Here is a 14,938-nt window from a genome sequence, read left to right as displayed (position 1 = left end):
GCAGGGATTGGCGTGGCGTGATCCAATGCCCCGGGCAGGAGCTCTGCCTTGGCGGTTGTGGGGAGGAGAGTGACGGTGCTCCAGTCCCTTCTTGAACCAAGCGCTGCACCTCGCTTTTTTGGGCGTGTAAACTACCTGTACTGGGGGCGCAGTTAAGGTTGTTTGCGCTCTTCAACCCAGGCCAGTCCCAGTCTCCAGATCCCAGTCCGCGCGCCCCGCTGAAGTTGCCGTAGACACAGCTTCCCAGGCAACCCCCTCGGGCAATTCCAGGCCCCCTGCCGAGCTCTGGGGGCGGAGTCAGAATCGCTGCTTCCTTCTCTGGGTCGGGCTGGCGCGCATGCGCGGGGCTTGCCTTCCGGGGGCGCCGAGTCCGCTGGAGTGAGGAAAACCAGGTCCCTCTATGCTCGTCACCCTAAACACGAACTCACAGGCAAATCTCCCAGTTTTTAGCTCTCTGCCTTCCCTCCAGAGCCCCAGGCAGCCAGGAGGGCGGACGCCGGTGTCCGCGCGGCTCTTCCAGGGGCCCCAGCCGCCCGGGAGGACGATGGCGGCAGGCGCGCCGCTGCTCTGACGTCCAGCCGCCGGGAGCAGCACAAAGCCAGTCTGTGCGCTCAGCCCCCCGGGACCAGTTGGCGCGATGGACCTGGTGTGCAGGTATTTGGCAAGTATGGTCTTTCTATGCCCCAAGTGGAGGTCCTCCCCCCACCCCCCGCCCAGCAGTGGTTTTTCTGTCTCCGACTCTCTCCTTTTCCCCTCTCACTCCCCGTAGAGGGCAGAGGGGGATCGCCTCCCACCCTGGAGTCTACGATCTCGGCCCGATTTTATCTTCCCCGGTTCGCACTCACGTTAGAAGCCTTTCTCAGTGGATTCTGCATCTTTTTTCTCCCAATCTCTCAGGTTTTGTAAGGTTTCCAATGGCTTCAGGTCTTTTCCGTGTGAGGTATGGGCGCGAGTGCAAGTACGGAATCCTTGCTTCTCCGCCATCTTGCCCCCTCCAATGCTGGCTTTATAGAATGAGTCTGGAAGCCGTCCTTCCATTTCTATTTTTTGGAAGAGGTTGAGAAGAATAGGTATCAACTCTGCTTTAAATGCCTGGTAGAATTCCCCTGGGAAGCCATCTGGCCTAGGACTCTTTTTTTGTTGGGAGTTTTTTAATAATTGATTCAATTTCTTCACTAGTTATGGGTCTGTTTAAAATTTCTATTTCTTCTTGTTTGAGTTTTGGTAATGTGTGCGTGTCTAGGAATTTGTCCATTACTTCCAAATTGTCAAGTTTGTTGCCATATAATTTTTCATAGGATTCTTTAAAAATTGTTTGTATTTTTATGATTGAGATCTGTCCTTTTTCATTTGTGATTTTACCTACTTGGGTTCTGCCTCTTTTTGAGATGTCTGGCTAGGGAGTAATCAATTTTGTTTATTCCTTTAAGAAATTAGCTCTTGGATTCATTAATCTGTTTTTTAAATTCTATATTCTATGTATTTTTATTTTATATTATTTATTTCTGCTCTAATCTTTATTACTTCCCTTCCTCTGCTGGCTTTGGGGTTTCTTTGCTGCTCTGCTTCTAGTTCCTTTAGGTGTGCTGTTAGATTTTGTATGTGGGATTTTCTTGTTTATTGAGATAGGCCTGGATTGCAATGTATTTTCCTCTTAGGACTGCCTTTGCTACATCCCAAAGGGTTTGGACTGTTGTTTTCATTTTCATTTGCTTCCATATATTTTTAAATTTCTTCTTTTACTGTCTGGTTGACGCATTATTCTTCAGTAGGATGTTCTTTAACCTCTATGCATTTGGAAGTTTTTCTTGTGGTTGATGTCAAGCTTCATAGCATTGTGATCTGAAAATATGCATGGCATGATCTCAGTTCTTTTAAATTTATTGAAGGTTGTTTCGTTATGTGATCTATCTTGGAGAATGTTCCATGTGCACTTGAGAAGAATGTGTATTCTGCTGCTTTTGGATGAAAAGTTTTGAATATATCTGCCAAGTCCATATGGTCCAATATAACATTTAGGGCCATTGTTTCTTTATTGATTTTATGCCTAGATAATCTGTCTATTGCTGTAAGTGGAGTATTAAAGTCACCTGTACTTACTGTATTCTTATCAATAAGATTACTTATATTTGTGATTAATTCATTTGTATATTTGGGTGCACTCAAATTGGGCGTGTAAACATTTGTAACTGTTAGCTCCTCTTGATGAGCAGACTGCATAATTATGATATAATGCCCTTCTTCATCTCTTGTTAATTTAGAATCTAATTTGTATGTTATAAGTATAACTATTCCAGCTTTCCTTTGACTTCTAGTAGCACGATAGATGTTTCTCCATCCCCTCACTTTCAATCTGAAGGTGTCCTCAGATCTAAAATGAGTCTCTTGTAGATAGCATATAGATGGACCTTGGGTTTTTTTTTTTTTTTTTTATCCATTCTGATACCCTGTGTCTTTCGATTGGAGAATTTAGTTCATCTGCATTTAGCTTTATTATTGAAAGATATGGATTTAGAGTCATTGTGTTTTCTGTAGGCTGCATGCTTGTGGTGATGTCTCTGGTCCTTGTAGTCTTTGCAGAAATCCACTCACAGAGTCCCCCTTAGGATCTCTTGCAGAGCTGGTTTAGTGGTCATGAACTCCTTCATTTTTTGTTTGTCTGGGAAAGATTTTTTTCTCCTATTTCGAATGACAGCCTTGCTGGGTAAAGGATTCTTGGGTGCATATTTTTCCTATTCAGCACATTGAATATTTCCTGCCACTCCCTCGGGCTTGCCAAGTTTCAGTGGACAGATCTGCTACTACACTTATGTGTCTACCCTTGTAAGTTAAGTCCCGTTTATCCCTGGCTGCTTTCAGAATTCTCTCTTTATCTTTGTAATTTGCCAGTTTCACTATCATATGTTGTGCAGAAGATTGATTCTTATGTCTGAAGGGAGTTGGATTTATTTTTTAAGATTTTTCCCCTGTTATCTAAATAATTGGTTTCTGTTGCAATCCTTCAATTTATTTTGCTCTGCTCTCCTTTTCTAACTTTTCAGTTGGATCTTTAAAGTTTATTTATTTATTTATTTTGAGAGAGAGAGTGAGTACTAGAGGAACATGGTGGGGGGGGGGGGAGAGAATCCCAAGCAGGCTCTGCACTGTCAGCACAGAACCTGACATGGGGCTGGAGCTCAAGAATTGTGAGATTATGACCTGAGCTGAAACCAAGAGCTGGAAGCTTAACCGACTGAGTCATTAAGGTGCCCCTCAGTTGGATCATTAATTAATGAGATTTCTCTATGTTCCATTTACATGTTTATGGCTAAGAATTCTCTGTGCACATGGCTGTCATTCCCATACTTGCTCACATGTAGTGCTTTGATGATCTTTGATTATTCCAGATATTCTCAAGTATTTACATTTACCCCTTGAACCTCTCATTACCTAAGAGAGAATTAAAACATTCCAAGTGGAGAACTTTTCTGTTTCTGAACGTGTCATTAATACTTAGTTTTATTCAATGACATTCAGAGAATATTGCTTTAACTGTGTTGTTATAAGTGGTGTCAGAGGTTGACTTCCAAGAGAATCATACTCTGAGATACAGGATGGTATGCAGGAAACTTGTATGTAGCGATCTTGGGAATAACACCTGTGAGGGAGTGACACCTGTGAGTGGCAGAAGTTGCGTTGTGATGGACAGACAACTAAGGAACAACAGTGGCCCTTCAGAGTTGCCCTGAGTTGGGCTGAGGGGTAAGGTTTTTAAACCCTCTCAGGAGACCAGTCATAGGATGCACCCGGCCCCTAGTGAGGGGTCATGACCCTAGACGCAGCTCTTCTTTCCACCTGAGAGCAATTTCTGGAGGGGGTTGAGGGCTACCAGCCAGCACACTACCAGCAACTGGGAGAATTAGTCTGTTAGTACAGAAAGGGGGTAAAGGAGGCATAGCCTAGTGTTCAGTACAGGGGGAACTCTGAGATATTCTCTGTCTCAATCTTCTTTGTACTTAGGGCAAGTGCAGATAGGTTTGATGAGTCAGATACAGCCTCCCTGCAAGTGAATCAAAGTTAGTGATACACAATCCAGAGGCAGTAGCAGAAATGTCCAGTTTTGAGGTCAGTAGCAGAGGAGGCCAGTGTCTGTGGCCAGTGCCTGTGGTGGGCAGCATCAGTGGTCAGGCTGAATATCTGATGTTTAATGACAGTGATGTTGGTCAACTTATAGGATGGTTATGCATGTTAGTTTGGTTGTGGTCTTGTTGGGAGCCTCCGAGTCTGGTTCTCCAGGCTTTTTAGTAATTTTGTGAGCTACCCAATTGTCTTTTATTAAATTCTATTTCTGCTTAATGAAGCAGAATTGATTTGTATTTCTTTTCAGCCAAGATATCTGATGCATATAATGATTTTTCAAGAGATAGAGATTTGGGATTTGATTGGTCCATTATTACCATTGCTTCTCTCACCCACCCAATGTTACTTGCATTGGTCCTTATCAGCTCCAGCAAAATTTTCTGATCTCTATCTCATAGGAGAAAAGTAAAATCAAGGGTAACTTATAGAAGGTCTTCTCATCATAAACAAAATATTTATAGCAAAGTTTAAGAAAAACTCTTTTTATCCTTATTTCTGCCTGTCAATTATTACATATATAAAAGTGATTGAGCATTTTATTTACTTTTCTACTAACTTTGAAGAGATGTTTTGGATAGTATGACTTAATATATGGGACATATGTCATATGGTCTCTGGGCGACACCATGGACACAGAAAACGATCTGTTACATAAATTATGAGTTCCAAATCAAAGATCTCAAAGGCATATGCTATGAATTGCTAGTGTGGTCACTTCTCCCACAGACAACTCTAAATAATAGTACAGAGTTTTAAGTTTAAAAATTGTGATCAGTACTCTTCCAGGCAATACTCTGTAGATCATCATGAAGATTTCTATAGATTTACACAAGGATGATATAAATGCTGCTTTAAACACAAGGGATAAAAACAGGTTATAGAGAATTCGTATGATACAGTCATAAAATATGACTATAAAAATATTAGAGTAAGAAATAACAACTCATCCCTCATTCCCTGTAATCGCTCTTATGGACCCTTCATCCAGATTAATTTATTCAATACATTTACTCACATACACCATGCTCCTTCCTACCTACAAGCCTTCCTCATGGATTTGGCATATTCTCATTCTTTGTATGTAAAAATCACCTATGTCTAGGACCCAGATCATGTGTGGCTTTTTTTTTCCTTGAAGTTTACCTGACCTCTTATAGCCTCATCACTATCTTTTGTCTTTAACTTCTCATTGCAGTTATGATTTGAAACGTTTATTACATCGTAATTTTATTCTCTACTGTTTTTCATGCACAACAGTGGTTGTGGTTATGTGGGTACATCCCTTCTATGTACTCCAAGAAGGCAGCCCTGGAGGGAGGTTCTCTATTCCCAACTCCCCATGTACGTTTCCGTGTTGATCTGAGCCATCCGGGAGTTCTTATCGATGCATTTGAATGTTGATTTCATATTTTCACTGTGGTTTTCAGGGCCTTTATCGTCTGCATGTTTGCTAACAACAGTAATACCTTTGGGAGCTCAAATAGATAAGGTCTGTGATTAGGTAACAAATTTAGGTCGTTGCCAAGTTTAATTAGATATTTGATGACAGCTTTGTAACTGTGACTGGAATGACAATGATCCAATGAGGACTTGCCTCCTGTTGAATGTCTTTCATTCAGTACAAGTTACTGGGAGAAGGTTTTGGTCTGGCTCACAACCTTCTTTAACGCTCCCTTCAGCTCACTGTTCCTTAGACTGTATATGAAGGGATTCAATATAGGGACTATGACCATGAAGACCACTGATGCAGCCGAGTCTTTTTCAGTTGAATGGTTAGATGAGGGACTCATATAGACCCCTGTGATTGCTCCATAGAAAAGAACGACCAAGGCAAGATGAGATCCACAGGTGGAGAAAGCTTTGAGTTTTCCTTGGGCAGAAGGGATTTTCATCACAGCAGAGATGATGAGGCTGTAGGATGCCAGGATACACCCCGAGGGCACCACAAAGATCAGCCCTACCGCAGCCAGAACTATGAACTGATTGAGACTGGTGTCAGAACAGGAGAGGGGGAGGAGAGAATTGATATCACAGAAGAAATGGTGGATGATGTTGTTAGAGCAGAAGTGCAGACGGGCCAGCATAAGGGTGTGCAAGAGAGGATTCAAAGTGGCAAGGATCCATGGCACAGCCACCAGAGAGGCACAAAGGCACTGGGTCATGATGGTGGAGTAGCGCAAAGGGTGACAGATGGCTACGTAACGGTCATATGCCATCACCGTGAGAAGGAAATTGTCCATGTTGGCAAACATCATACAGAAATACATCTGAGCCAGGCATCCAGGATAGGAGATGGTCTGAGTCTGTGCCTGGATGTTCAGCAGCATCTTGGGGACCGTAGATGAAGGCAGGCAGAGGTCTACCACAGACAGATTGGCAAGGAGGAAATACATAGGTGTGTGGAGGCGGCGGTCTGAGACAATCGCCAGCAAGAAGAGCAAGTTTCCAAGCAGCCCTGTTAAGTAGAGACACAGGAAAAGTACAAAGAGGAGAGCTTGCCACTCTGGCCGACTTGAAAAGCCCAAGAGGAGAAATTCAGAGGCACTGGTTTGGTTTCCTTGTTCCATTGCTTGGATATCTCTGTGTAAAGACCCAGAGGATGAGATATTTTTGACATAAAAAATTTCCCTTTTTATATTTTATCTATTCACCTAGTCCCGTTTACTAAATATTTTCTCTTTAGGGCATCTGACCATCCTTCCTGGATGCCTGTTGTGTGTTGGAATACATCCGTGAGTCTGACACACTAAGTAACTCTGTGCCAAACTTTGAGATTTTATGAGAAAAAATTTCCAGATACTTATCCAACATCCTATGAACCATCCCGCCTGGAAACTAGTTATACGTTAATACTTAGAATTTATAAGGAGAAGATAAACCATCCTATCTTTTTAAGATTCAAAAGAAAAATGCAGTAACATGCTTGACCGGTGTAAAACATCAACCCTCCTCAAAATAGTTTACATGAAGACTACGGGCAACATAGCAAAATATTTACAAATAAGGTAAAAGTTCTATAACACATGTAGTTATATAATATAAGCTGATAAAACTAAAAGAGGGGCACCTGGGTGCCTCAGTGGGTTGAGCGTCTGACTTCGACTCAGGTCATGATCTTGCGGTTTGTGTGTTCGAGTCCCACGTCTGGCTTCATGCTGACAGCTTGAAGCCTGGAGCCTGCTTCGTATTCTGTGTCTCCCTCTCTCTCTGCCCTTCCCTGGCTTGTGCTCTGTCTCTCTCTGTCTATCAAGAATAAATAACCATTAAAAAAAAACTAAAAGAGAACAGAGAAAAAGTTATGTCAAAATACAGGAAAGGATTAAAAGAGTCCTTTTAATGGTTTTGTGTTATTCTAACCAAAACAAAAAAAAGGGGGGGGGTTGACCTTTATAAGGTATTATGATTACTTTGGGTCTTGCTTGTCTTGGAGTTGTAGAAAACATAACGCAATGGAAGGATTCCTGAAACTTGGATCCGGGTGTAGACCAAAAATACTATCCTGGAAAACAATTAAGAAGGCAAACATTTAGAGGTGCCTGGATGGCTCAGTTGGTTGAGAATCCAACTCCTGATTTTGGCTCAGGTCATGTGTTGTAGCACAGAGACCCACTTAGGATTCTCTCTCTTCCTTTCTCTCTGTCCCTCCACCGCCCATAGGTGAGCACTCTCTCTCGTGTGCTCTCTCTCTCATATAAATAAATTTAAAAAGAATAATACCAACATTCACATACACAGATGAGATAGTTGCACAGACATGGGCGGCTCCCTGGGAGACATAAAAAGGTCTTGGAGAGTGTGGGATCTGGTTGGCTCAGATGGAAGCAGACCCCATCACTTGTAGGCTGGAGTACTTAGCCACCCCAAATCTTAGTTCTCCCCTGTATAATAATAGCACCTCCCTTAGTCTATTGCAACCTATCTCAAGAAACAAGAAAAATCTCAAATACAAAATCTAACAGTACACCTTAAGGAACCAGAAGCAGAGTAGCAAAGAAACCTCAAAGCCAGGAGAAGAAGAGAAGTAATAAAGACTAGAGCAGAAATAAACAATATAGAATAAAAAAACCAGTAGAAGAGATCAATGATTCTAAGAAAAAAAAAATTTTTTTGAAAAAAAAATTGGTAACCCCCCAGCCAGACTTCTCAAAAAGAAAAGAGAGAGAACTCAGCTATATAAATTAACAAATGAAAGAGTAGGGATCACAACCAACACTGCATAAATACAGCAATTATTAGAGAATATTATGAAAAATTATATGCCAAAAAACTGGACAACCTGGAAGAAATAGACAAATTCTTAGATACCCACACACTACCAAAACTCAAACAAGAAGAAATAGAAAATTTGAACAGACCCATTACTAGTGAAGAAATTGAATCAGTTATCAAAAATCTCTCATAAGAGTCCTGGGTCAGATGGCTTCCCAGGGGAATTCTACCAGGCATTTAAAGCAGAATTAATACCTCTTCTTCTCAACGTCTTCCAAAAAATAGAAATGGAAGGACAGCTTCCAGACTCATTCTATAAAGCCAGCATTACCGATTCCCAAGCCAGACAGGGACCCTACAAAAAAGGAGAATTACATGCCAATGTCCCTGGTGAACATGGATGCAAAAATTCTCAACAAAATACTAGCAAATCAAATTCAACAGCGTATTAAAAGTATTGTTCACCATGACGAAGTGGGATTCCTTCCTGGCCTGCAGGGCTGGCTCGATATTCACAAATCAATCCATGTGATACATCACATCAATAAAAGAAAGGATAAGAACCATATGATCCTGTCAATGGATATAGAAAAAGCATTTGACAAAATACAGCATCCTTTCTTGATAAAAAAAGGAAGAAAGTCAGGATAGAAGGAACATACCTAAACATCATAAAAGCCATATATGAAAAGCCCATGGCTAATATCATGCTCGATGGGGGAAAACTGAGAGCTTTTCCCCTGAGATCAGGAACATGACAAGGATGTCCACTCCCACCTATGTTGTTTAACATAATGTTGGATGTCCTAGCCTCAGCAATCAGACAACAAAAGAAATAAAAGGTATCTAAATTGGAAATGAAGAAGTCAACTTTCACTTTTCATAGAGGACATGATACTCTACATGGAAAACCTGAAAGACTCCACCAAAAAGCTGCTAGAAGTGATCCATGAATTCAGCAAAGTTGCAGGATATAAAATCAATGTACAGAAATCAGTTGCATTTCTATACACCAATAATGAGGTAATAGAGAAATCAAGAAATTGATCCCATTTACAATTGCACCAAGAACCTAGGAATAAACCCAACCAAAGGAGTAAAATATCTGTATGCTGAAAACTATAGAAAGTTAGGAAGGAAATTAAAGAAGACAGAAAGATATGGAAAAACATTCTATGCTCATGGATTGGAAGAACAAATATTGTTAAAATGTCAATACTACCCAAAGCAATCTGCATATTCAATGCAATCCCAATCAAAATTGCACCAGCATTCTTCTCAGAGCTAGAACAAACAATCCCCAAATTTATATGGAACCAGAAAAGGCCCCGAATACCCATAGTAATGTTGAAAACGAAAACCAAAGCGGGAGGCATAACAATCCCAGACTTTAGCCTCTACTACAAAGCTTTAATCAACTAGGATAGTATGGTATTAGCACAAAAACAAGCACATAGACCAATGCAATAGAACAGAGAAGCCAGAATTGGATCCACAAATGTATGGCCAACTAATCTGACAAAGCAGAAAACAGTACCCAATGGCAAAAAGACAGTCTTTCTAGCAAATAGTGCTGGGAAAACTGGACAGCAACCTGTAGAAGAATGAATCTGGGCCACTTTCTTACACCATACACAAAGATAAATTCAAAATGGATGAAAGACCCAAATGTGAGACAGGAAACCATCAAAATCCTAGAGGAGAAAATAGGCAAAAACCTCTTTGGACCTCAGGTGCAGCAATTTCTTGTTCGACCTGTCCCTGAAGACAAGTGAATTAAAAGGTAAAAAATGAACTATTGGGACCTCATCAAGACAAAAACTTCTGCAATAGGAAAGAAACAATGAAGAAAACTAAAAGGCAACTGACGGAATGGGAGAAGATAATTGTAAATAACATATCAGGTAAAGAGTTTGTATCCAAAATCTATAAAGAACTTACCAAACTCAACACCTGAAAAACAAGTAATCCAGTGAAGAAATGGGCAGACGACATGAATAGACACTTTTTCAAAGAAGACATCCAGGGGCGCCTGGGTGGCTCAGTTGGCTAAGCGTCCAACTTCAGCTCAGGTCATGATCTCATGCTTCATGGGTTCGAGCCCAGTGTCGGATTCTGTGCTGACAGCTAGCTCAGAGCCTGGAGCTTGTCTTCGGATTCTGTGTCTCGCTCTCTCTCTGACCCTCCCCTGCTCTCACTGTCTCTCTCTCTCAAAATAAGTAAGTAAGTAAGTAAATAAATAAATAAATAAAACATTTAAAAAGTTAAAAATAAAAAGAAGACATCCAGATGATCAACAGACACATGAAAAGGTGCTCAACATCTCTCATCATCAGGGGAATACAAGCCAAACCACATTTAGGTAACACCTCACACCGGTCAGAGTGGCTAAAATTAACAACTCAGGAAACACCAAATGTTGGCGAGGATGTGGAGAGATGGGAACCCTCTTACACCGTTGGTGGGAATGCAAACTGTTGTAGCTTCTCTGGAAAACAGTGTGGAGGTTCCCCCAAAATTAAAAATAGAATTACCCTATGACCTAGCAAAAGCATAAGTAGGAATGTATCCAAAGGATATAGGAGTGCAGATTTATAGGGGCACATGCACAATGTTTTAGCAGCAGTATCAACAACAGTGAAATTATGGAAAGACCCCATATGTCCATCAACTGATGAATGGATCAAGAAGATGTAGTTTATATATACAATGGAATAAATACAATGGAATATATACAATGGCAGTGAGAAAGAATGGAACCCTTCCATTTGCAACAACGTGGATGGAACTGGAGCATATTATGCTAAGTGAAGTAAGTCAGTCAGGGAAAGACAGATATCATATGTTTTCATTCATATTTGGATATTGAGAAACTTAACAGAAGACCGTGGGAGAAGAGAAGGGGGAAAATAGTTTCAAACAGAGAGGGAGGGTGACAAACCATAAGAGACTCTTAAATACAGAGAACATTCTGAGGATTGATGGAGGGTGAGGGTCAAGGGAGAGGGAGAAATGGGTGATGGGCATGGAGGAGGGCACTTGTTGGGATGAGCACTGGGTGTTGTATGTAAGCCAGTTTGACAATAAATTATATTTAAAAAGAAAAAGAAAATAATAGCACCTGCCTTAAAGGCTATTGTGAATATGAAATGAGTTAATGTGTGCAAAACTCAGCAAATAATGGTTACTCAATAAATGCAAGCTGTCAGTGATCAGGCCAGAACTGAGTAGGTCAGGTTTCTTCCTCAGTCTCCACAGTGGCTGTTTTAAACCTTCCCTTCTCGAATGTCCAGTGTGTACTTTCATATCACTTCCCTTATTTTCATAGAGAAAGTAGGACCAGGGTTTGATGGACGTGTCCGACCTTCTCCCACCAATGCAGGAAACTTACCTGGATCTCCACTCATCCTTCCTTCTTTCCCCCACTTCTCCAGAGCCTCAGCTGCTCCTTTTTTTTTTAATAGGTAAAGTCTACCCTCAATGTGGGGCTCAGACCCACAACTCCAAGATCAAGAGTTGCATGCTCTTTGGACTGAGCCAGCCAGGTGTCCCCAGCTCCTCCTTTCTGTAACTTAAATGTTTTCCTGCTCTGTTGGATCTCGACTTTGAGCTGACGTCTCTCCTACCTTTGGCTTCCCTTTCCACGTCCATGTCTACCTCTGGCCATCCCTGTGATTGTCTCCCCACTGCCCAACCCCTCACAGACTTCATTTCCTCACACCCAGATGCCAATTTTCTGTTGTCTCAGCCACTCCAATGAATTGTTCTTTGGAGTCTTGAAAAACCCAATGTTCATTTCTCAATCCTTATGTTTTTGACTTCCTAGAATTCTTTCCTTGAGAAAGTCTTTTCCTTGGATTTATTTTCGGATTTCCTCACATCTGGCCTTTTCTTTACAGTTGCCTCTGCAAAATGCACTTCCTTTGACAGCCTGTTAAATGTTGGCATTTCTCTGTTTTGTGTTTGTTTTAATTGTTGTTTTTGTCTTATGCTTTCTTTTTAAATATTTGTCTGTTTACTTATTTATTTATGAGAAAGAGTGCCAATGGGCAGGGACAGACAGAGTAGAGGACAGAGGATCTGAAGCAGACTCCGTGCTGGCAGCAGACAGCTCAATGTGGAGCTCAAATTCACAAACTGAGATAATGACCTAGCAGAGAGCCTGATGTGGGGCTTGAACCCACAAACCTGGTATCATGATCCCAGCCAGCTAGATGTGTAACCAACTGAGCCACCCCAAACATTGTTTTCATCCTACACATGTTCCTGAATGTTTCTATTCACTCCCATGGCTTTCATACAATCTGTATGCAAATCTCTCCTAAATTATTTCTCTAGACTCATTCCTGGTGCTCTCTGGATGTTTCTACTTGGATGTCACAGACATCTTACTCTACTGCTTCCCGAAGTGGATCCATCACATTCTCCTCCTGGCTCAAAGACCATTCATCCCTCCATGTGCCCTTTATCAATAAACAGCACCACAATTTATCCAATTGTTCAAGAAAAGAAAACTTGGGAGTCAGCCCAAGGTTTCTCCCTCTCCTTTACCTGTTTACCTGTACATCCATCCAATCGTTAAACTCTACCAATGTCATTTTCTGGGAGTCAGAGTATTATTATTAAACAAATAGATTTTTAAAATCAATCACATTGAAAGCACTGTTCTAGGCATTGGGGACAATGAATAAGAGAGACATGATCCCTACCCTTGAGGAGCTTTAAACCAAGCCAGAAACTTTAGAGTTATTCTTGACTCATCCAGTTCATGACCAAGCTCTGTTGATTCTGACTTTTGTCACACCCATGCTGCTTTTCTTTGTTCCTAATTATAATGCCCATATCAGACTCTCATCATGTCCTTTTTCGATACTTGCAATAACCCTCAAATTGGTCTTCCTACAATCTTCCCCTTTCAGTTCTCCTTCACAATTCTTAAAGAATTATTCTTGCAGAACAAGAATTTTCCTCCTTCCCTTCTTAAAAATTTCCAGTGGCTTTCAACTGCCCTTAACTCTAATTCCCAGTTATCATGGCACACAAGTTTCTTCATTACCCCTTTCTTACCATTTAGTCTTATCTCTTGCTGTGACTAATTTCCCACCCTTAGAATTTCCTGACAACTGAAACTTTATGTCTCTTTGGCTTTTCTCACTTTGAAATCTTCTGACCACCATACCTAAAGTTTCCCTTAAGACATTCTCTATTGCATTGTTCTGGTTGGGTTTTTTTTTTTTTTTTTTTTTGTATTCATATCACTCCCATCACCTGGAGTTTTCTTGTTTCCTAAAACGTAATTTATTTATTTTCTAATCTTTATCAATAAAATGTAAGGTCCATAAGAGCAGGAAACTTCTCTTGTTTTTAAACCACTGTATGTGTAGAATACTGCCTGACAATACATCAGATATACAGATCAAATATGTATTGGACGAAGACATGAATATACCTATGAAAGACTCAGGTGTGTATGTTTTAGTGTACACTTTATAGTGACTATTTTTCTAGTCCATATAGCATTTAGGAATACATACATAGATAGAAATATTTATATATTAGTTTTTGTTTTGCTTATTTTGGAAATAAGCTTACAACTTATTTTGGAAAGCACATGGACTAATGAAAACATGGAGCAAGAATGAATCTTATTCACCTTTGCATAGGGAAACCCAGTTTTATGAACAATGATTTATATTTCCCTGTGAAGACAGACTGACTTTTTTTAGGTGGAATGAACTACATGCCAGAGGATGCAGGACAACACCATCTGGGGTTCTATTCTTGCTTCTTCACCTAGCCCTGTTGTCTTGCATCTTAGCCAAAGCGGTAGAGAGTCTGGTGGAAGAAACAAAAGAAAATGAAGGAACTCTGTTGGACTACTTTTCTCATGACCAAATAAGAGAAGTGTGAAACTCAGTGGAAGAGAAAGGCATTCTACACACTAATGTGAATGAGCTCTGGGTTCTCTGAATCCAGTGCCTTTCTCCACTTTACCCATAAGTTTTAGAATGCCTCTCTGCCTCGACAATTACTACTAGTGTGTAGATCCTTCATTTCTACCCAAAGAGAAACTCACAAGAGAATGAGAAAATGGCCCCTGTAATCTCTTCTCTTCTTCCATTGAAGTCTCTGTCCTGTCACTTCAGTAGCATGGAGATTGTGGAGGAATGGCCAGGTGAAGTGACTTAGTTCTTGGATAGAAGAGATATAAAAATTTAGAATTTGGGCTATCGCCACTTTATGCTATGTGGACTGAATAACAAAGGAAACCTGCCTGCAGAGAGAGAAGAATAAAGTAGATTTTCAGAAAAAGGGGGAGAGTCACATAGTGCTTGCTCTACTTCAACTCTGACTCATTTCTTAATTGCTTCTAAATTTCTTAATGACTCATTTCTTTTCTTTTTTTTTCTTATTAACAGAATGGAAATTTTTTTTTTTACAAATAGTTTATTGTCTAATTAGTTTCCACGTAACACCCAGTGCTCATCCCCACGAGTGCCCTCCTCCATGCCCATCCTCCCCTCCCTCCTACATCCATCAGTCCTCAGTTTTTGTTAGCATTCAAGAGTCTCTCATGGTTTGCCTCTCCCTTTCCCCCACCATTTCCCCC

General features: G+C 40.8%; 2 protein-coding genes across 2 annotated transcripts in view; one reads left to right on the top strand and one right to left on the bottom strand.

Annotated features, from left to right (window-relative positions):
• Positions 1-14,938, top strand: part of LOC120249054 (putative olfactory receptor 2B8) — a 44,745-nt gene that overhangs the window by 12,924 nt on the left and 16,883 nt on the right. The gene's annotated exons all lie outside the window — the stretch shown is intronic.
• LOC120249064 (olfactory receptor 1F12) lies at positions 5,745-6,686 on the bottom strand. The gene has a single exon (XM_039257549.1). The coding sequence runs from the start codon at positions 6,684-6,686 to the stop codon at positions 5,745-5,747; it is 942 nt and encodes a 313-aa protein (XP_039113480.1).

Source organism: Hyaena hyaena, unplaced genomic scaffold (assembly GCF_003009895.1).
Source record: "Hyaena hyaena isolate Hyena2069 unplaced genomic scaffold, ASM300989v1 scaffold_637, whole genome shotgun sequence".
NCBI lineage: Eukaryota > Metazoa > Chordata > Mammalia > Carnivora > Hyaenidae > Hyaena > Hyaena hyaena.
Note: the sequence above shows the minus strand (reverse complement) of the source record. Positions and strands in the feature narration are given on the sequence as shown.